Here is a 20,887-nt window from a genome sequence, read left to right on the forward strand (position 1 = left end):
AAGAAGTTTGATAAGGGCTGGCTTTAAGATTATTTTAAAAAGTTATTTTATTTTAGTTTAGAAAATGGAACAGCTGAGATGGACCAATAGATCTGATGTTGTCCCAAAACTGAATGTTTTGTTAATTTATTTATGTAAATTTGTTAATTTAATATTTCTGGTATTATGTACTTATCACCAACTGGTCTATATTCTGTGATTTCAGCTACTTCCTGAGAAGGACTTTGTTTTGTCATAGTATGGGTGGGTATTTGATCTGTGGTTGAAGACTAATGTGATCTCTTTGATTAAGAAGTCCTTCCTGACTTGTTCTAAGTCAGTGGACTGTTTTGTGCTAGGTTCTAGGTTGACTGAGTGTGTTATTTGTTAGGTGTTTTCCTTTCTTTTTATTGTGTGTGGTTTATATCACATTATGTTCATACTGTAAAATCTTATCTTATGGTCTTAGATAAATTTGTTGTAGATAAATTATCATTTATTAGTATTGTTGATTGTAAACTATAACTTTCATTTTTCGATTCTGGTGTTTGTTTTGTTCTTTGATTCTGCAGGTGGTTCAATGTGTACCAACTGTGATTGTATTATTCGGTGGCTTCTGACTTTATATTGTTTTCAGAGAGCTCCGTATGTCATCTCTGTGTTCTTTATCAAGTCTTCAAAGTATATATTTTATCATCTCTATTAAAGATCGTGTTTAATCTGGAATCTGTGATGGTTATCATTACAGTGTGAAGATAATTTGGTTTATAATTGTTACAACTGTACCTTACTTAGTTTTTTGTTTACATAACAGTTGTAAAGTGCTTCTTCTGTGTATAATAACTTCTGTACTGTTGAACATGCCAAACTATGTAATAATGAAGTTATTTGTTTGTAACCTAGTGACTACAGGTGTGCACCATGTTCATATGGATACATTTTATTCTAAGGTGATTAGTGTAGATCTTTTCCCTTGTTTTATTTATATTATGCTGAAGTATATTATATCGATACTAGGCTCTTTACAGAGATTCTTACTCAATCCCCATCAGAATGCTGTGAAGTTCAGTTTCATGAAAATGGATCTTGGACACCTGTGTTACCAAAGAAAGAAAATCTGGTGATTGGAAATCCTGTGGTCAGAAAAACAACACCTTGTCCATCAAGTGAGTGAACTACGTAGAAAACTCTTGTAACATTAATATCCTAGGTGTGTTGAGAAATGTTTAACCTAACTTGTACACTTCCTTCAAACCTCTTTGTCATGTCTAAACCTAATCTGTAGTTCTCTCCTGCACCAGTTCATACAAGTAAGCACTGAATTTAAACTTATACAAAGAATAATTATGTAAATACATGTAGCCTTATGTCTTATTATTCTTCTTATTAAAATGTTGTTTTATCATAAGGTACTTTAGTTTTCCTCCCAGAGAGCTTATTTAGTAGAAACTAGATATCAAAGGTTTAACACATTTTTCTCCTATCAAAGTTTATTTAGTAGAAACTAGATATCAAAGGTTTAACACATTTTTCTCCTATCAAAGTTTATTTAGTAGAAACTAGATATCAAAAGTTTAACACATTTTTCTCCTATCAAAGTTTATTTAGTAGAAACTAGATATCAAAGGTTTAACACATTTTTCTCCTATCAAAGTTTATTTAGTAGAAACTAGACATCAAAGGTTTAACACATTTTTCTCCTATCAAAGTTTATTTAGTAGAAACTAGATATCAAAGGTTTAACACATTTTTCTCCTATCAAAGTTTATTTAGTAGAAACTAGACATCAAAGGTTTAACACATTTTTCTTTTATCTAAGACAGTAGAAGAATGAATTATCAAAATTTTGTAACAATTCTTGAGTAGATGTTTCTAAGGTTGTTAATAACTTTGTTGCGAGTGTATTTCATGTAGAAAGACTGATAGAAACTGTTAACATTACTAAAACTGGTTAAGTAGGCTCCTTCAACATATAAAAACACCTCTATATATTACTTCTGCTCAGACTAAATACATGTGTCATAATTCAATATGAGTAAATCCCTTCAGTTAAGAAAGACGAACAGGACAGTTTCAGCTGTATACTTCTTCCCTGTCAATAGATCAACAGCAAGTCATAATTGGTTTTGAAAACTATGATGGGCACAACACAAATAGCCCTTTCTGTAGTTTTGCACTTGACAATAAATAAACAAAAAAACACATTTGGAGTTTATTTGATAACTTTTAATTTTGTTTTTAGATGCAGCAACTATTTTTGATTGCTAACACTTTGTGTAAAAACAGATGTTTTAGTATTATACCGTTTTCGGTTTCTTTTTTCTGGGCAAGTATTTATGATCATTGTTTCCAGGGTCACATGTTTCACACCTTCATCTCTTGATGCTTGGTAAAGGTGACATTTAGTCACAGTATATGACACTGACTGGTTGCCATCTTTGTTTTATTTCACAGTTTTACCTATATCTTGTGTTTTTTTTTATTAAGCTGTTTCATCCACATGTTAAATTAGGTGCCATTTGGGTTAAAAATGCTCTCTCTGTTTCCTTTGTATCATGTTCATTCAGTTTTTTTTTCTCTTTAAAACATCATCGATTTATATTTATCAAATTTACTGTTTAGTTTTCTTTCCTAATTCAGTGAATTGCACAACCATTGAAAGAAACTGGTGAATTGCACAACCATTCAAAGTCACTGGTGACATATCCATTGTATGTGGGAAGTATGGAAGTTTGTTTCTTTCAGTGCTGTGCATGATATCAATTTTAATTGTAAAAACTGGTGCATACATGGTGTCCACAAATCTAAAGGGCAGACTGCAAAAGAAAATTCGTGTGTGTGATGGATGGTTGGATTTTAATTATAAGTTTTTTATACATCATTGTTTCAGTTACATGGTTGAAAGAATTGCTGACTCACCTTTATTGATTACATATATATGTTTCTCAAGTAAGATCAGAGGTCTTCATTAGGCTGAAGGCATCATTATAAAAACTGAAATGTTGTCCAACTGTTGAAATGGGCTGATTTAGCCCATTGAAACCAAACCTTCACTGCTAAAATACTCTCAAAACAACGTGCACAAAATAAATTAATAATACCTATAGTATATAAACATATAGTTAGCTGTAGCTGTGAAAATATGTAATCTTACAGCATACTCACTTGAAAAGAAGAAATGCAATGTGGAAGTTATATATTTGACTACTGATAGCAACAGTGATGAAGAAGATGACCTCTCTCCTCCATCTTCTCAGTTTACGAGTCCACAAAGATCTACAGGAGCAGCTGGGCCTGTTGTTTCACTTCCGTCTCCAACGTCATCTGACTCCTCTCTTCTAAGCATCGTCAGTTCTTCTGTCCTGCCAACATCATCATCCATTCCCACATCCTCAGTGATGCAGCAGTACAATAACTCTCTATCTTCACCTCGAGATTCATCCTCTTCGTCAGTGTCATCGTATACTGGGCAAGTCGTAGAACTTAAATTTTCCACAGAATTGTAATGTTGTGATGTAGTATTTACTTATATTTAAATATATACATTTATAATATTTATACATTGTTTTGATGTCAAGATCACCAGTTGAGATATTGGCAGAGAGCTAGACTCGGCTTCTGTTTGCTTTAAAGCTTTGTAAGTAGAGCTGGAGGATTCTTTCTGGATGTTTGTGGCTTGTAACCATATTGATGTTGCAGAAATGGATAACTACATGAAGAAATCAGTGGAAATAAAGGCAGTGGCTCAATCATAATGAGAAATTTGACTCGTAATTTAATAAGTTGAAGGGATTTAAGATTGTATGGCTATTTTTTTGTATTTCATCTTCTGAATTCTTCGAATCTATATATTACTAGATGCTGTAGATTTAAAAAAGTTTGAATATGACTGGCAAAGCATTTTATACATGAAGCAAGTTATCAGAGAAATGTGAGTAACGTGGACATGTGTGTAGCTGTGTTACTTTACATGTCTCTGTATAGATTACCATAACTTGGTTACTCATACTGTTTAGTTGGTGTTTAATAGGTAATCATAGATAAATTTACAGAGTATAATGTATCAGCATAGGACCAGAGAATTTGGTGGTAAACACATACAGAAGATGTTTGTTGGTGTTTGAACAAGAATGTTGTGAACTTGGTAGTAAACACATACAGAAGATGTTTGTTGGTGTTTGAACAAGAATGTTGTGAACTTGGTAGTAAACACATACAGAAGATGTTTGTTGGTGTTTGAACAAGAATGTTGTGAACTTGGTAGTAAACACATACAGAAGATGTTTGTTGGTGTTTGAACAAGAATGTTGTGAACTTGGTGAACTTGGTAAACACATACAGAAGATGTTTGTTGGTGTTTGAACAAGAATGTTGTTAATTTGGTAGTAAACACATACAGAAGATGTTTGTTGGTGTTTGAACAAGAATGTTGTGAATTTGGTAGTGAACACATACAGAAGATGTTTGTTGGTGTTTGAACAAGAATGTTGTTAAAAGTGGAGTGCAGAATCCATATGTTAGTTAATAGGAGCTACACTGTTGTGACTTATTGTTTATAAAAGGTAATAAAATAGCCAACAAATTTTTCAGGCTAAGACTTAAAAATGCATTGAGTTAGAAAACTAATATTGTTCCATATGTAAACTTGAAACACAAAATATTTTGAAAATAACATTTATCTGTAAGTATATTTGTAATACAGTTTATATGTTAGTACTGTTATAATTTATAATAAGTGTCTTTTTCATGTTGCACATGAATTTTTCCCCAATATTTTTTCAGAATCAGTACAACAGGAACAAGTTCCCTACCACCTGTACCGTCATCTTTGCATACCAGTTTACCACTACCAGACTCTATTTCTCCAGAGTATTATCCACCAGAAGCTGACATATTAACTTTGTCTTCAAATCATGTCAACTATTATCCAAGTAAGTCTCTGATATCAAGTTTCCTTTCTCTAGGGTTTGTACTTATTTTAACAAATATTATGGATTATTTTACTTAAAACAATGAAGTAAAACTTAAGTTTACTGTATTTCTTGCTGTTTTTCTGATATTCTTTGTTTAAATATTAAATACTATTATTAAATCTATTTGCAAATACTCATATCTTAGTCATTATCCATTTAAAATATATTCTTGTTCTGAGAAAAATTATTTATTTAAATTCCAGACTTACCAGATCTCTATATGATTCTACGTGGCTCTGAGAGTGATCAACAGGTTTGTAACTAAGAAAGTTATTTTGATACTTTAATTTTAGTTCAGAAAGTGTATTGAAAATATTCACCATAATTTAATACTCTTCAATTGATAATAATTTAAAGATATATGGAGAGGAACACTACTGAATATAGACATAACTGAATAAAGAAAAGAAAGCATATCTGATATAAAGATTTATTGGTAGAACTTTGTTTGCTGTTTCTGATGTGTAAAAAATTTTGAAAAGAGACAACAAATGATTGAAAAAGAATTAATTGTATTTGAAAGTCTAAATTAATTAAATTATGTTTGTCAGCCCAATATTGTAAAAAATACAGAAATCTGGCTTGTTAACCTAAGAAAGCAAGTCCTATAGTATTAATAAAAACCATTGTTTCCTGTTTTATGACTTGTAGAGTTGAAGACACACAATTCTCAAACTTTTGGTAATGTGGCTGTAATTACATTTCAAATTAGGTTTGGTTTGTGCACTAGGACGTAACTTCAGAGAATAAGTTAAGTACAGTCACCAGTTATCTAACTAAATAATGTTTCTTTTGAACAGCAACAAAATCAGATAAACTATTTTTTTTACCAGATATATGAGACTAAACTAGTCATTTCTAATCAAAGCAATATTTTGTGTGATTCGTTAAATAAACTGTTTTCTCTAAAGGTAAATGAATTTGTTTAACTGAGACATTACTTACAAATTCTGATTAACTTAGCTGTACTCTGTTAAAGCTTATAATGGTAAAAATCAAATTGTGATCCCTGTAGTAGTAACAATAGCCTGTCGCTCTGTTTTGTTCCTAAAACAAACACACATTTGTATATACATTTTTGATACCCAGTAATTTATTAGATTGTTCTTGCAAATTTCTTGTTACACCTTTCAGTTAACTAAACAGCAGTTATGTTTACTCAGAGGTGTATTTTTTTATGTATTAACTGTTGCTCCTCAATATTGATTGACTAAAAGTGATCATTTTAAATTATTATTTGTTGTATCTTGTAGATAATTATATTTTCTGAGATGATTCAACTAGTCAATTTCTTTTTGTCTGTTATTGCTGTATTTTAAATTCATTAAATTAATATTCTATGTGGCCAGAGCTACAGTTTTAATACTTTTGTCTAAGTAGCTTGTTGTATGTTATTACTGTGGGTAATATCTTAACCGATCATTGTAAATTTTTTGAGATGCAGTTAACTTAAGTTATAAAAGAAACTTTTAGATGTTAAAACAAATTCTATTTATAATTATGATAACCATTACATGTTTTTAAAATTTCTATTTACAGTTTGATTCTCTATTTCAAGAGGTAAGTTTCAGATGGAGTTTGAAGTGCATGTTCCATACTTTGCTGTAGTTTTATAAACTTTCATGGAGTTAACTTTATCAGTAGTGTGTATGATTTTCTTGTTATTGTTTTATGTTCTATTTCAGTTCTCATGTGTTCATGTTCCAGATATGTTTAAATTTAATTGACTGGTTAATAGCTTTTTGTAAAATTTACTCAGTTTAAAATGAAAACTATTTTTTATTATTATTCATACTATAAATATGGATAATTCCAAAGATTATTTTACATCTAATGTTTTATAAAGTGTAAACTGAAAATAACTTGAATCTAATGACTTTCAATAGGAGTTTATTATGTTTTAATAAGTGACATTAAGTATTACTCATTCTGATTCATATGTTGAGTTTAGGATTACAAATTATCATCATTAATGAACATTTATAATTTTGTAAACATGCTTCATGTTATATATCATTTTTCATAGTGATGTTTAGGGTCTTTGACTCTCAGTTTGTCGGTCAGAATCCAGACACTAAATATCCTCATTCTATGGATTTTTATACTGTAATAAACAGTTCTACATTTTGTTGGTAAAGAGTAACCCAAGAGTTGGTAGTAGGTAATGCTGACCAGCTGTTCCACATTCTGCTGGTAAAGAGTGACCCAAGAGTTGGTAGTGGGTAATGCTAACCAACTGTTCCACATTCTGCTGGTAAAGAGTAACCCACGAGTTGGTAGTGGGTAATGCTGACCAGCTGTTCCACATTCTGCTGGTAAAGAGTGACCCAAGAGTTGGTAGTGGGTAATGTTCACCAGCTGTTCCACATTCTGCTGGTAAAAGTAACCCAGGAGTTGGTAGTGGGTAATGCTGACCAGCTGTTCCACATTCTGCTGGTAAAGAGTAGCCCAAGAGTTGGTAGTGGGTAATGCTGACCAGCTGTTCCACATTCTGCTGGTAAAGAGTAACCCAAGAGTTGGTAGTGGGTAATGCTGACCAGCTATTCCACATTCTGCTGGTAAAGAGTAGCCCAAGAGTTGGTAGTGGGTAATGCTGACCAGCTGTTCCACATTCTGCTGGTAAAGAGTAGCCCAAGAGGTGACAGTGGGTAATGCTGACCAGCTATTCCACATTCTGCTGGTAAAGAGTAGCCCAAGAGTTGGTAGTGGGTAATGCTGACCAGCTATTCCACATTCTGCTGGTAAAGAGTAGCCCAAGAGTTGGTAGTGGGTAATGCTGACCAGCTATTCCACATTCTGCTGGTAAAGAGTAGCCCAAGAGTTGACAGTGGGTAATGCTGACCAGCTGTTCCACATTCTGCTGGTAAAGAGTAACCCAAGAGTTGGTAGTGGGTAATGCTGACCAGCTGTTCCACATTCTGCTGGTAAAGAGTAACCCAAGAGTTGGTAGTGGGTAATGCTGACCAGCTGTTCCACATTCTGCTGGTAAAGAGTGACCCAAGAGTTGGTAGTGGGTAATGTTCACCAGCTGTTCCACATTCTGCTGGTAAAGAGTAACCCAAGAGTTGGTAGTGGGTAATGCTGACCAGCTGTTCCACATTCTGCTGGTAAAGAGTAACCCAAGAGTTGGTAGTGGGTAATGTTCACCAGCTGTTCCACATTCTGCTGGTAAAGAGTAACCCAAGAGTTGGTAGTGGGTAATGTTCACCAGCTGTTCCACATTCTGCTGGTAAAGAGTAACCCAAGAGTTGGTAGTGGGTAATGCTGACCAGCTGTTCCACATTCTGCTGGTAAAGAGTAACCCAAGAGTTGGTAGTGGGTAATGCTGACCAGCTGTTCCACATTCTGCTGGTAAAGAGTAACCCAAGAGTTGGTAGTGGGTAATGCTAACCAGCTGTTCCACATTCTGCTGGTAAAGAGTAACCCAAGAGTTGGTAGTGGGTAATGCTGACCAGCTGTTCCACATTCTGCTGGTAAAGAGTAACCCAAGAGTTGGTAGTGGGTAATGTTCACCAGCTGTTCCACATTCTGCTGGTAAAGAGTAACCCAAGAGTTGGTAGTGGGTAATGCTGACCAGCTGTTCTACATTCTGCTGGTAAAGAGTAACCCAAGAGTTGGTAGTGGGTAATGCTGACCAGCTGTTCCACATTCTGCTGGTAAAGAGTAACCCAAGAGTTGGTAGTGGGTAATGCTGACCAGCTGTTCCACATTCTGCTGGTAAAGAGCAAGAGTTGGTAGTGGGTAATGTTCACCAGCTGTTCCACATTCTGCTGGTAAAGAGTAACCCAAGAGTTGGTAGTGGGTAATGTTCACCAGCTGTTCCACATTCTGCTGGTAAAGAGTAACCCAAGAGTTGGTAGTGGGTAATGCTGACCAGCTGTTCCACATTCTGCTGGTAAAGAGTAACCCAAGAGTTGGTAGTGGGTAATGTTCACCAGCTGTTCTACATTCTGCTGGTAAAGAGTAACCCAAGAGTTGGTAGTGGGTAATGTTCACCAGCTGTTCTACATTCTGCTGGTAAAGAGTAACCCAAGAGTTGGTAGTGGGTAATGTTCACCAGCTGTTCCACATTCTGCTGGTAAAGAGTAGCCCAAGAGTTGGTAGTGGGTAATGCTGACCAGCTGTTCCACATTCTGCTGGTAAAGAGTAACCCAAGAGTTGGTAGTGGGTAATGTTGACCAGCTGTTCCACATTCTGCTGGTAAAGAGTAACCCAAGAGTTGGTAGTGGGTAATGTTCACCAGCTGTTCCACATTCTGCTGGTAAAGAGTAACCCAAGAGTTGGTAGTGGGTAATGTTCACCAGCTGTTCCACATTCTGCTGGTAAAGAGTAACCCAAGAGTTGGTAGTGGGTAATGTTCACCAGCTGTTCTACATTCTGCTGGTAAAGAGTAACCCAAGAGTTGGTAGTGGGTAATGCTGACCAGCTGTTCCACATTCTGCTGGTAAAGAGTAACCCAAGAGTTGGTAGTGGGTAATGCTGACCAGCTGTTCCACATTCTGCTGGTAAAGAGTAACCCAAGAGTTGGTAGTGGGTAATGTTCACCAGCTGTTCCACATTCTGCTGGTAAAGAGTAACCCAAGAGTTGGTAGTGGGTAATGCTGACCAGCTGTTCCACATTCTGCTGGTAAAGAGTAACCCAAGAGTTGGTAGTGGGTAATGCTGACCAGCTGTTCCACATTCTGCTGGTAAAGAGTAACCCAAGAGTTGGTAGTGGGTAATGCTGACCAGCTGTTCCACATTCTGCTGGTAAAGAGTAACCCAAGAGTTGGTAGTGGGTAATGTTCACCAGCTGTTCCACATTCTGCTGGTAAAGAGTAACCCAAGAGTTGGTAGTGGGTAATGTTCACCAGCTGTTCCACATTCTGCTGGTAAAGAGTAACCCAAGAGTTGGTAGTGGGTAATGTTCACCAGCTGTTCTACATTCTGCTGGTAAAGAGTGACCCAAGAGTTGGTAGTGGGTAATGTTCACCAGCTGTTCCACATTCTGCTGGTAAAGAGTAACCCAAGAGTTGGTAGTGGGTAATGTTCACCAGCTGTTCCACATTCTGCTGGTAAAGAGTAACCCAAGAGTTGGTAGTGGGTAATGCTGACCAGCTGTTCCACATTCTGCTGGTAAAGAGTAACCCAAGAGTTGGTAGTGGGTAATGCTGACCAGCTGTTCTACATTCTGCTGGTAAAGAGTAACCCAAGAGTTGGTAGTGGGTAATGCTGACCAGCTGTTCCACATTCTGCTGGTAAAGAGTAACCCAAGAGTTGGTAGTGGGTAATGTTCACCAGCTGTTCCACATTCTGCTGGTAAAGAGTAACCCAAGAGTTGGTGGTGGGTAATGTTCACCAGCTGTTCCACATTCTGCTGGTAAAGAGTAACCCAAGAGTTGGTAGTGGGTAATGCTGACCAGCTGTTCTACATTCTGCTGGTAAAGAGTAACCCAAGAGTTGGTAGTGGGTAATGCTGACCAGCTGTTCCACATTCTGCTGGTAAAGAGTAACCCAAGAGTTGGTAGTGGGTAATGTTCACCAGCTGTTCTACATTCTGCTGGTAAAGAGTAACCCAAGAGTTGGTAGTGGGTAATGTTCACCAGCTGTTCTACATTCTGCTGGTAAAGAGTAACCCAAGAGTTGGTAGTGGGTAATCTTCACCAGCTGTTCCACATTCTGCTGGTAAAGAGTAGCCCAAGAGTTGGTAGTGGGTAATGCTGACCAGCTGTTCCACATTCTGCTGGTAAAGAGTAACCCAAGAGTTGGTAGTGGGTAATGCTGACCAGCTGTTCCACATTCTGCTGGTAAAGAGTAACCCAAGAGTTGGTAGTGGGTAATGTTCACCAGCTGTTCCACATTCTGCTGGTAAAGAGTAACCCAAGAGTTGGTAGTGGGTAATGTTCACCAGCTGTTCCACATTCTGCTGGTAAAGAGTAACCCAAGAGTTGGTAGTGGGTAATGTTCACCAGCTGTTCTACATTCTGCTGGTAAAGAGTAACCCAAGAGTTGGTAGTGGGTAATGCTGACCAGCTGTTCCACATTCTGCTGGTAAAGAGTAACCCAAGAGTTGGTAGTGGGTAATGCTGACCAGCTGTTCCACATTCTGCTGGTAAAGAGTAACCCAAGAGTTGGTAGTGGGTAATGTTCACCAGCTGTTCTACATTCTGCTGGTAAAGAGTAACCCAAGAGTTGGTAGTGGGTAATGTTGACCAGCTGTTCCACATTCTGCTGGTAAAGAGTAACCCAAGAGTTGGTAGTGGGTAATGTTCACCAGCTGTTCCACATTCTGCTGGTAAAGAGTAACCCAAGAGTTGGTAGTGGGTAATGTTCACCAGCTGTTCTACATTCTGCTGGTAAAGAGTAACCAAAGAGTTGGTAGTGGGTAATGCTGACCAGCTGTTCCACATTCTGCTGGTAAAGAGTAACCCAAGAGTTGGTAGTGGGTAATGCTGACCAGCTGTTCTACATTCTGCTGGTAAAGAGTAACCAAAGAGTTGGTAGTGGGTAATGTTCACCAGCTGTTCTACATTCTGCTGGTAAAGAGTAACCAAAGAGTTGGTAGTGGGTAATGCTGACCAGCTGTTCCACATTCTGCTGGTAAAGAGTAGCCAAAGAGTTGGTAGTGGGTAATGCTGACCAGCTGTTCTACATTCTGCTGGTAAAGAGTAACCAAAGAGTTGGTAGTGGGTAATGTTCACCAGCTGTTCTACATTCTGCTGGTAAAGAGTAACCAAAGAGTTGGTAGTGGGTAATGTTCACCAGCTGTTCCACATTCTGCTGGTAAAGAGTAACCCAAGAGTTGGTAGTGGGTAATGCTGACCAGCTGTTCTACATTCTGCTGGTAAAGAGTAACCAAAGAGTTGGTAGTGGGTAATGTTCACCAGCTGTTCCACATTCTGCTGGTAAAGAGTAACCAAAGAGTTGGTAGTGGGTAATGTTCACCAGCTGTTCTACATTCTGCTGGTAAAGAGTAACCAAAGAGTTGGTAGTGGGTAATGCTGACCAGCTGTTCCACATTCTGCTGGTAAAGAGTAACCCAAGAGTTGGTAGTGGGTAATGCTGACCAGCTGTTCCACATTCTGCTGGTAAAGAGTAGCCAAAGAGTTGGTAGTGGGTAATGCTGACCAGCTGTTCTACATTCTGCTGGTAAAGAGTAACCAAAGAGTTGGTAGTGGGTAATGTTCACCAGCTGTTCTACATTCTGCTGGTAAAGAGTAACCAAAGAGTTGGTAGTGGGTAATGCTGACCAGCTGTTCCACATTCTGCTGGTAAAGAGTAACCAAAGAGTTGGTAGTGGGTAATGTTCACCAGCTGTTCTACATTCTGCTGGTAAAGAGTAACCAAAGAGTTGGTAGTGGGTAATGTTCACCAGCTGTTCTACATTCTGCTGGTAAAGAGTAACCAAAGAGTTGGTAGTGGGTAATGCTGACCAGCTGTTCCACATTCTGCTGGTAAAGAGTAACCCAAGAGTTGGTAGTGGGTAATGCTGACCAGCTGTTCCACATTCTGCTGGTAAAGAGTAGCCAAAGAGTTGGTAGTGGGTAATGCTGACCAGCTGTTCTACATTCTGCTGGTAAAGAGTAACCAAAGAGTTGGTAGTGGGTAATGTTCACCAGCTGTTCTACATTCTGCTGGTAAAGAGTAACCAAAGAGTTGGTAGTGGGTAATGCTGACCAGCTGTTCTACATTCTGCTGGTAAAGAGTAGCCCAAGAGTTGGTAGTGGGTAATGCTGACCAGCTGTTCTACATTCTGCTGGTAAAGAGTAACCCAAGAGTTGGTAGTGGGTAATGCTGACCAGCTGTTCCACATTCTGCTGGTAAAGAGTGACCCAAGAGTTGGTAGTGGGTAATGTTCACCAGCTGTTCTACATTCTGCTGGTAAAGAGTAACCCAAGAGTTGGTAGTGGGTAATGTTCACCAGCTGTTCCACATTCTGCTGGTAAAGAGTAACCCAAGAGTTGGTGGTGGGTAATGTTCACCAGCTGTTCTACATTCTGTTGGTAAAGAGTAACCCAAGAGTTGGTAGTGGGTAATGCTGACCAGCTGTTCCACATTCTGCTGGTAAAGAGTAGCTCAAGAGTTGGTAGTGGGTAATGCTGACCAGCTGTTCCACATTCTGCTGGTAAAGAGTAACCCAAGAGTTGGTAGTGGGTAATGCTGACCAGCTGTTCCACATTCTGCTGGTAAAGAGTAACCCAAGAGTTGGTAGTGGGTAATGTTCACCAGCTGTTCCACATTCTGCTGGTAAAGAGTAACCCAAGAGTTGGTAGTGGGTAATGCTGACCAGCTGTTCCACATTCTGCTGGTAAAGAGTAGCCCAAGAGTTGGTAGTGGGTAATGCTGACCAGCTATTCCACATTCTGCTGGTAAAGAGTGACCCAAGAGTTGGTAGTGGGTAATGTTGACCAGCTGTTCCACATTCTGCTGGTAAAGAGTAACCCAAGAGTTGGTAGTGGGTAATGTTCACCAGCTGTTCCACATTCTGCTGGTAAAGAGTAACCCAGGAGTTGGTAGTGGGTAATGTTGACCAGCTGTTCCACATTCTGCTGGTAAAGAGTAACCCAAGAGTTGGTAGTGGGTAATGTTCACCAGCTGTTCCACATTCTGCTGGTAAAGAGTAACCCAAGAGTTGGTAGTGGGTAATGTTCACCAGCTGTTCTACATTCTGCTGGTAAAGAGTGACCCAAGAGTTGGTAGTGGGTAATGTTCACCAGCTGTTCCACATTCTGCTGGTAAAGAGTAACCCAAGAGTTGGTAGTGGGTAATGTTCACCAGCTGTTCTACATTCTGCTGGTAAAGAGTAACCCAAGAGTTGGTAGTGGGTAATGTTCACCAGCTGTTCCACATTCTGCTGGTAAAGAGTAACCCAAGAGTTGGTAGTGGGTAATGCTAACCAGCTGTTCCACATTCTGCTGGTAAAGAGTAACCCACGAGTTGGTAGTGGGTAATGTTGACCAGCTGTTCCACATTCTGTTGGTAAAGAGTAGCCCAAGAGTTGGTAGTGGGTAATGCTGACCAGCTGTTCCACATTCTGCTGGTAAAGAGTAACCCAAGAGTTGGTAGTGGGTAATGTTCACCAGCTGTTCTACATTCTGCTGGTAAAGAGTAACCCAAGAGTTGGTAGTGGGTAATGTTCACAAGCTGTTCCACATTCTGCTGGTAAAGAGTAGCCCAAGAGTTGGTAGTGGGTAATGCTGACCAGCTATTCCACATTCTGCTGGTAAAGAGTAACCCAAGAGTTGGTAGTGGGTAATGTTCACCAGCTGTTCCACATTCTGCTGGTAAAGAGTAGCCCAAGAGTTGGTAGTGGGTAATGCTGACCAGCTATTCCACATTCTGCTGGTAAAGAGTAACCCAAGAGTTGGTAGTGGGTAATGTTCACCAGCTCTTCCACATTCTGCTGGTAAAGAGTAACCCAAGAGTTGGTAGTGGGTAATGTTCACCAGCTGTTCCACATTCTGCTGGTAAAGAGTAGCCCAAGAGTTGGTAGTGGGTAATGTTCACCAGCTGTTCCACATTCTGCTGGTAAAGAGTAACCCAAGAGTTGGTAGTGGGTAATGCTAACCAACTGTTCCACATTCTGCTGGTAAAGAGTAACCCAAGAGTTGGTAGTGGGTAATGTTCACCAGCTGTTCTACATTCTGCTGGTAAAGAGTAACCCAAGAGTTGGTAGTGGGTAATGCTGACCAGCTGTTCCACATTCTGCTGGTAAAGAGTAACCCAAGAGTTGGTAGTGGGTAATGCTGACCAACTGTTCCACATTCTGCTGGTAAAGAGTAACCCAAGAGTTGGTAGTGGGTAATGTTCACCAACTGTTCCACATTCTGCTGGTAAAGAGTAACCCAAGAGTTGGTAGTGGGTAATGTTCACCAGCTGTTCCACATTCTGCTGGTAAAGAGTAACCCAAGAGTTGGTAGTGGGTAATGCTGACTAGCTGTTCCACATTCTGCTGGTAAAGAGTAACCCAAGAGTTTGTAGTGGGTAATGCTGACCAGCTGTTCCACATTCTGCTGGTAAAGAGTAACCCAAGAGTTGGTAGTGGGTAATGCTGACCAGCTGTTTTGCCTTGAGTCAATCACTTCTAAATTAGATATTTGTAACATATTCACCAAAAAATGTACAAAACCAATTATATCGTATTGAACAGTCGTTGGTTTACGAGACTTGTACACAAACCTAAACTGTATGTGTAAATATCTTAGTTGAATTAACAGAGAAAGCAGAATATTAAAATATGGGCTGTAGATTCATTGCTATCATGTCTTACACTTTTGAACAAAATTTGATTGACATTTTAGGTCATCATTTTACTCCAACATTTTATGAGGAAACAGAAACTATTGACCTTTGTTGTCAGTATATGTGTTTGGTAGCATTATGGCCACATTAAGTCTCCTTGTCTTCTGCCTTTTAATTACATTATAATTAGAAATATGGTCTGTTTGTGACTAAACAGAAATCAGTTTATAAACCAACAGTAGTATAAACTAGTAAACAACTTTGTGAAGTGAGAAGACTGGCCCATAAGGTGTTCTGTATCAGTAACTTGAAATTAGCCGTAACCGAAAAAATTACACCAGTTTTAATGGCAGAGAAAGTTATTTTAAGTTTATTGGTCATAAACTTATATGCTTGAAATATAAAATTGCTGAGGGTATCATAGAAAGCTGTTATTTGTTTATATTCTGTATGTGAGAGTACAAGTTTAAATTAATGTCAGTTTAGTTTGTTTTTGTTTCTTACGGATAAAAAAAATTAACTTTTGTTCGTGAGGAATGCAAATAAAAATTTTTATCTTTCATGTATTTCCTTCTGGTGTTTAAGTTCATTACTTTTCAAAGCTGTTGAGCACATAGCAAGACTTATGTTTAAATGAGTGTTATTCAGCAAGATATGAGAGGAACATTTGGATAAGTGATAACAAAGAATAAATTGACTTGTCTGAATGAAAACTTTTCGTGTAGCATTTCGGACAGACTCCATTTGTCAGGCACAGAATGAACTGGACAAAGTTTCTTGTAGACATGCCAATTTATTTTTTGTTTTTAATTATCCAACACTTAGGTTTGGCAGAGGAAGAAGTTAAAATATTATAGAAAGAATTAGGGTTAAGGTATTTTATAGAGAACTAATTGCATCTTACAATTACTCAATACAAACCTGAGTACTCACATTGAAGGACTGATACTTTAGTTTTATTTGATGTATATCACACACAATCATGCTGTCTTTGACCTGGATTTATTTTAAAAACTTCATCTTTAAAATCCTGTACAGTACATTTTAATAAAATGCTGTTAACATAAATATATTTTTTCATTGTTAATTTGACAGAACTGCATAATATTGTTCTGAAAAACTAGAATTTTGAAACTTGCTTTTAACAAATACTTGAAGTTAAAAAAAAAGCTTTTTTCAATGAAGTTCGATTTTTTAAATGATTGGATTATTCTAGGTTTTCATTGGTATTATTATTCTAAATAGGTTTTAAATACTTAAAAATCTAGTGTTTCTATTTGTCCTGTTTTTTAGGTGGTACATCAGTAAACTGTGTGTTGTGTGGTAGCATTAATATCTAACCACTTAGATTTGGTTTATTCTTTATTATACTGCACCACTAGCTTTCCCCTTGGTGTGGATTCCTGTATGTAGTGAGGGGACCTTCCAGTGAAGGTTCTGTTCTTGCAGTTTACCTCCTCTGGAATTTAAACCTCCATCCACATGTTTGCCGTACGTGGTGACCCGTGAAGGGGAGGAGAGGATCCTAGTGGTTGAGGGGTCAAACCCTAACACACCACTTTGGCCTTGAATTCCTGTAGATGGATGGCCTTGGGGTGGCCCCCCTTGGGTCAGTTGGCTGGTCCACTTGGACTAGGGTCAATCAAGTACCAGTGTTCTCAACAGGTGTTGTGGACATTGTATCTGATGCTGGTGTTTGGGTATAGTGCTCACGAAATCCTGGCGTTGCTGCATTGTCCGTGCGTGACATTGTAGTGCATCCCCTCGTAGGGCTCCATGGCGGGTGGGGTCAGTTAGCACCAATATTTCCTTTTTTCTTATGGATTCTCCAAATAAAAATTTAAGTAAAATAGTGAAAAAACAGTCCATAGGTAAACAACCACGTCTTGAAGTTTCTGAGCAGCAATCTTCAACATCTATAACACCTGTTGTACCTCATTTTCTTATCCCACATTTCCTTTCAGAGAAACCTTTAGGGCAAATGCCCTCCTTTTTTATTCAGAAGGGACTAGAGGGACTTGCTGGCTCTCCAAAGTCAGTAAAGAAGCTTCGATCTGGTGACATATTGGTTGAAACATCCATATCCCAACAGAGTGAACTCCTCTTGAATTCAAAGGCAATTGGGGATGTACCTATTGAGGTTACACCTCATGCTATCTTGAATTCATCATGAGGAGTTATTGTTGAGAGGTATTTGAAGAACATCCCTGAGTCAGAGAATCTTGCTGGTTTCTCCACTCAAGGAGTTTCAACAGTAAGGCGTAGCTCCACTCGCAAAGATGGAGTTATGATGTCAACCAGTATCCTCGTTCTGACATTTACATCACCACATACACCTGCCACCATCAAGGCAGGTTATCTAAATTGCAAGGTACAGCCGTACATTCCAAACCCTCTCCGATGTTTCCAGTGTCAGTAGTTTAGTCACTCAAAGACGTCGGATCGTGGTTCCTTTACGTGTGCTCATTGCAGTGGCAAGAACCATGATGCCTGTGAGTGTGAAATGGACTCGCATTGTGTCAGTTGCAATGGCTCTCACCCATCCTACTTCTGTTCTTGCCTTAAATGATTGGAAGAAAAAGAGGTGCAGCATTTGAAAACGATTCATAACATTACTTTTCCAGAGGCTTGAAAGTTGCTATCCACCACTTCATCTTGGACATATGCTACTGCACTTCATTCCACTACTACAGTGGGAGTGCAGACAGATCTCTCTGTGCCTCCAAGAGATTCATTCTCAAAACAAATGAAAAGCCTTTTGGCTTCCATGGGTAAAAACGTTGATGAATCAACTTCTACATCCATCTCTGTCCATTATATACATTCCAACAAACCCCAAGATCCACATCCTTTGGTTCTGGGTACAGGCATTTCTTCAGGTACATCTTCTTCTCCCATCCAAAGATGCAAAACAATCATTCATTCATGTCCTCAGTCACTAGAATTCACTTCCAACAACAAAGACCTGCCCAATTGACACAGGGCAGGATCCATGGAGATCGATAGACCTCCTTCGAATAAGGACAGTAAGGAAAAAAAGACATGGTCGTAAACAGAAGGGTTCTCCACCCAATTCGCCTACACTTAAATAAAAATGGCCACCCTGATACAATGAAACTGTCGAGATTTACATTCTAATCTGGATAACATCAAAACACCAATTGCTTCCTACCATCCTGTATGTCTTTCCTTACAGGAAACATTTCTGAAACCTGCCGATACAATCACCTTTCGGTAGTTTTCTTTGTACAGAAATGACAGGCTGTGTGATGTACAAATGCATGGAGGGGTTGCCACCCCTCGGGTTGGTCAGCATTTTTTAATCCTGGGGGACTTTAATGGACATCATCCCCTCTGGGGAAGTGCTGATATTGATAAGAGGGGTCACTCTGTAGAGTGTATGCTCTCCGATCACAACCTTTCTCTTTTCAGTACTGGCTGTTGTACATATTTTCATGCACCTAGTCAGTCCTTTACCACTATTGATCTCTCGGTTTGCTCCTCTTCACTATTCTTCCATTTCATAGAGGGTTGACAGTAATTCGTGAGGCAGTGATCATCTTCCTGTAAGTTTGAGAGAGACTGGCTGTGGTCGATGCCACCTGACCTGTGTCCCCTGGTGGAAGCTGGATGAAGCAAACTGGCCCTCTTGCATTGCTCTTGCAGAACATGATTCTGCCATTGTCTGTAAGCCATCAATAGACGACTGTGTGGCAGCATTAACTAACTGTATTATACAATGTATTTCTAAAACCTCGACACGTTTTCCACTATATCCTCATCCATAGTGAAATCATGTCTGCCACATGGCATAGAAGGCTAAAAATGGGCCTGGGATACTTTCTGTAGATATCCCACGCTCTCAAATTACATCTCTTTCCAACAGGCCCGTGCACATGCTCGGTGGGTGAGACGTCAAAGCCAACTGAAACTGACCCTTCATCGGTCTGGCAGTACATTTGTTGGACCAGATGATGTACACTATGACCTGTTGTGCCATCTATCTTCTGCTTCTCTTGCTATTGTTCTAATTGTTTTTAACCAGATCTGGTATGAGAATGTTTTTCTTGATGCCTGGGGCCAGGCTATTGTCTTACCTTTCTCTAAGCCTGGGAAGGATCCCAAGATTCCTTCAAACTACCATCCAATTGCTTTGATGAGCTGTCTCTGTTAGACCTTAGAGAGGATGGTTAATGCTCATCTTGTTTGGTTCCTCAAATCAAACAACCTCCTCTTGCCCACCCAGTGTGGGTTCCAACACCAGAGCTCCACCAGAGATGCCTTTCTCAAATGACAACATCTTGTTTCAATATTCTTTGACATTGAGAAGGCTTATGACACAACATGGAGGTATGGAATTTTGCAAAACCTCCATATATATGGGTTACGTGACCATTTACCTATGTTTATTAAAACATTTTTAATGGACAGGAGATTCCAAGTTCGTGTGGGTTTGACACTTTCCCGTTCTTTTGTACAGGAACTTGGGGTCCCTCAGGGCTGTGTTTTGAGTGTCACACTTTTCAACATAAAGATAAATGCCATCACTGAACAACTTCCTCTCACTGTTGCAAACGGGCTCTATGTTGACGACTTTCACATCTCGTGTAGTCGTCGAACATGAGATATACTGAGTGGCAACTACAAACTGCCCTTAATCGTGTACTGAAGTGGACTACGGCGAACTGCTTTAATTTTTCTCTCTCTAAAACCATTTGCATGCACTTTTGCTGCCAACGGGGTATCCACTCTGATCCTGAACTCCGTATCAGTGAAGTTTTGCTGCCAGTGGTCCCTGAGACCAAGTTCTTGGGGCTTATCTTTGACCATAAGCTGAACTTTATACCACACTTTAAGCAGCTACGGGTCAAATGCACAAGAGCACTGAACATCCTCTGTGTCCTCTCTACTGCCAGTTGGGGAGTTGAACATCTTCTGTGTCTCTCTACTGCCAGTTGGGGAGTGAATCGATGTTCTATGTTAAAGATATATTGTGCTCTTATTCACATCTCGACTATGGATCAATGGTCTATGGCTCTGCCAGACCCTCGGCCTTAAAGATGCTGGACCCCATTCATCATCAAGAACTTCGACTCTGTACTGGGGCTTTCTGCACTTCCCCAGTTCTGATCTTAAACACAGAGTTTCATGAATCTTCTTTGCACCTCTTCCATTTGCAACTGTCTTTACTATATGCTTCAAAACTTCGTTCCTTATCAAAGCATCCCACCTGGGTTGTGTTTTCCTAGCTCGGTGGGCCATACTTTTTCAGACCAGATAATCCGCCATTGCTCATTTTAGCCTTCGTATTCAGGCGCAGTTGGATGAATTGGGTCTGTTCTTCAATAACATTGCAGTATCCACTGGTCAGCCCATTCCACCATGACTTATTACAGTCCCCAAATGTGACCTGGAATCACTTCACGTTGATTCATACCCTGTTCTCATTGATATTCAAAACCGACTGGCCCATTTCTCTTTAACACCTACTTCTATCTAGTTTTTCTGGATACCAGGCCACGTTGCTATTCGCGGGAATAAGCTTGCTAACACTGTAGCTAAGTCTATCTGCTCAGGCACTGTCACTGCTGTGCCTATTCTATACATGGACTATGGTTCTGTATTCAAGGCTCAACTCCATGCCAGCTGGCAGCTGACTTGGAGCAAGCAATGCGAAAACAAGCTTTTCCAAATAAAACTCTATATTGGACTTT

The 20,887-nt window shown here is 39.2% G+C and overlaps 1 protein-coding gene across 2 annotated transcripts in view; it reads left to right on the plus strand.

The window, feature by feature from the left end:
- Positions 1-20,887, plus strand: part of LOC143242200 (E3 SUMO-protein ligase PIAS1-like) — a 571,445-nt gene that overhangs the window by 543,703 nt on the left and 6,855 nt on the right. For both annotated transcript variants that reach the window (XM_076485554.1, XM_076485555.1), the window contains exons 7-9: positions 4,762-4,910; positions 5,156-5,205; positions 6,492-6,512. In XM_076485554.1, the coding sequence (XP_076341669.1) occupies positions 4,762-4,910; positions 5,156-5,205; positions 6,492-6,512 (220 nt within the window). The remainder of the gene's footprint in view (positions 1-4,761; positions 4,911-5,155; positions 5,206-6,491; positions 6,513-20,887) is intronic.

This window comes from Tachypleus tridentatus, unplaced genomic scaffold, assembly GCF_004210375.1.
Source record: "Tachypleus tridentatus isolate NWPU-2018 unplaced genomic scaffold, ASM421037v1 Hic_cluster_2, whole genome shotgun sequence".
Taxonomy (NCBI): domain Eukaryota; kingdom Metazoa; phylum Arthropoda; class Merostomata; order Xiphosura; family Limulidae; genus Tachypleus; species Tachypleus tridentatus.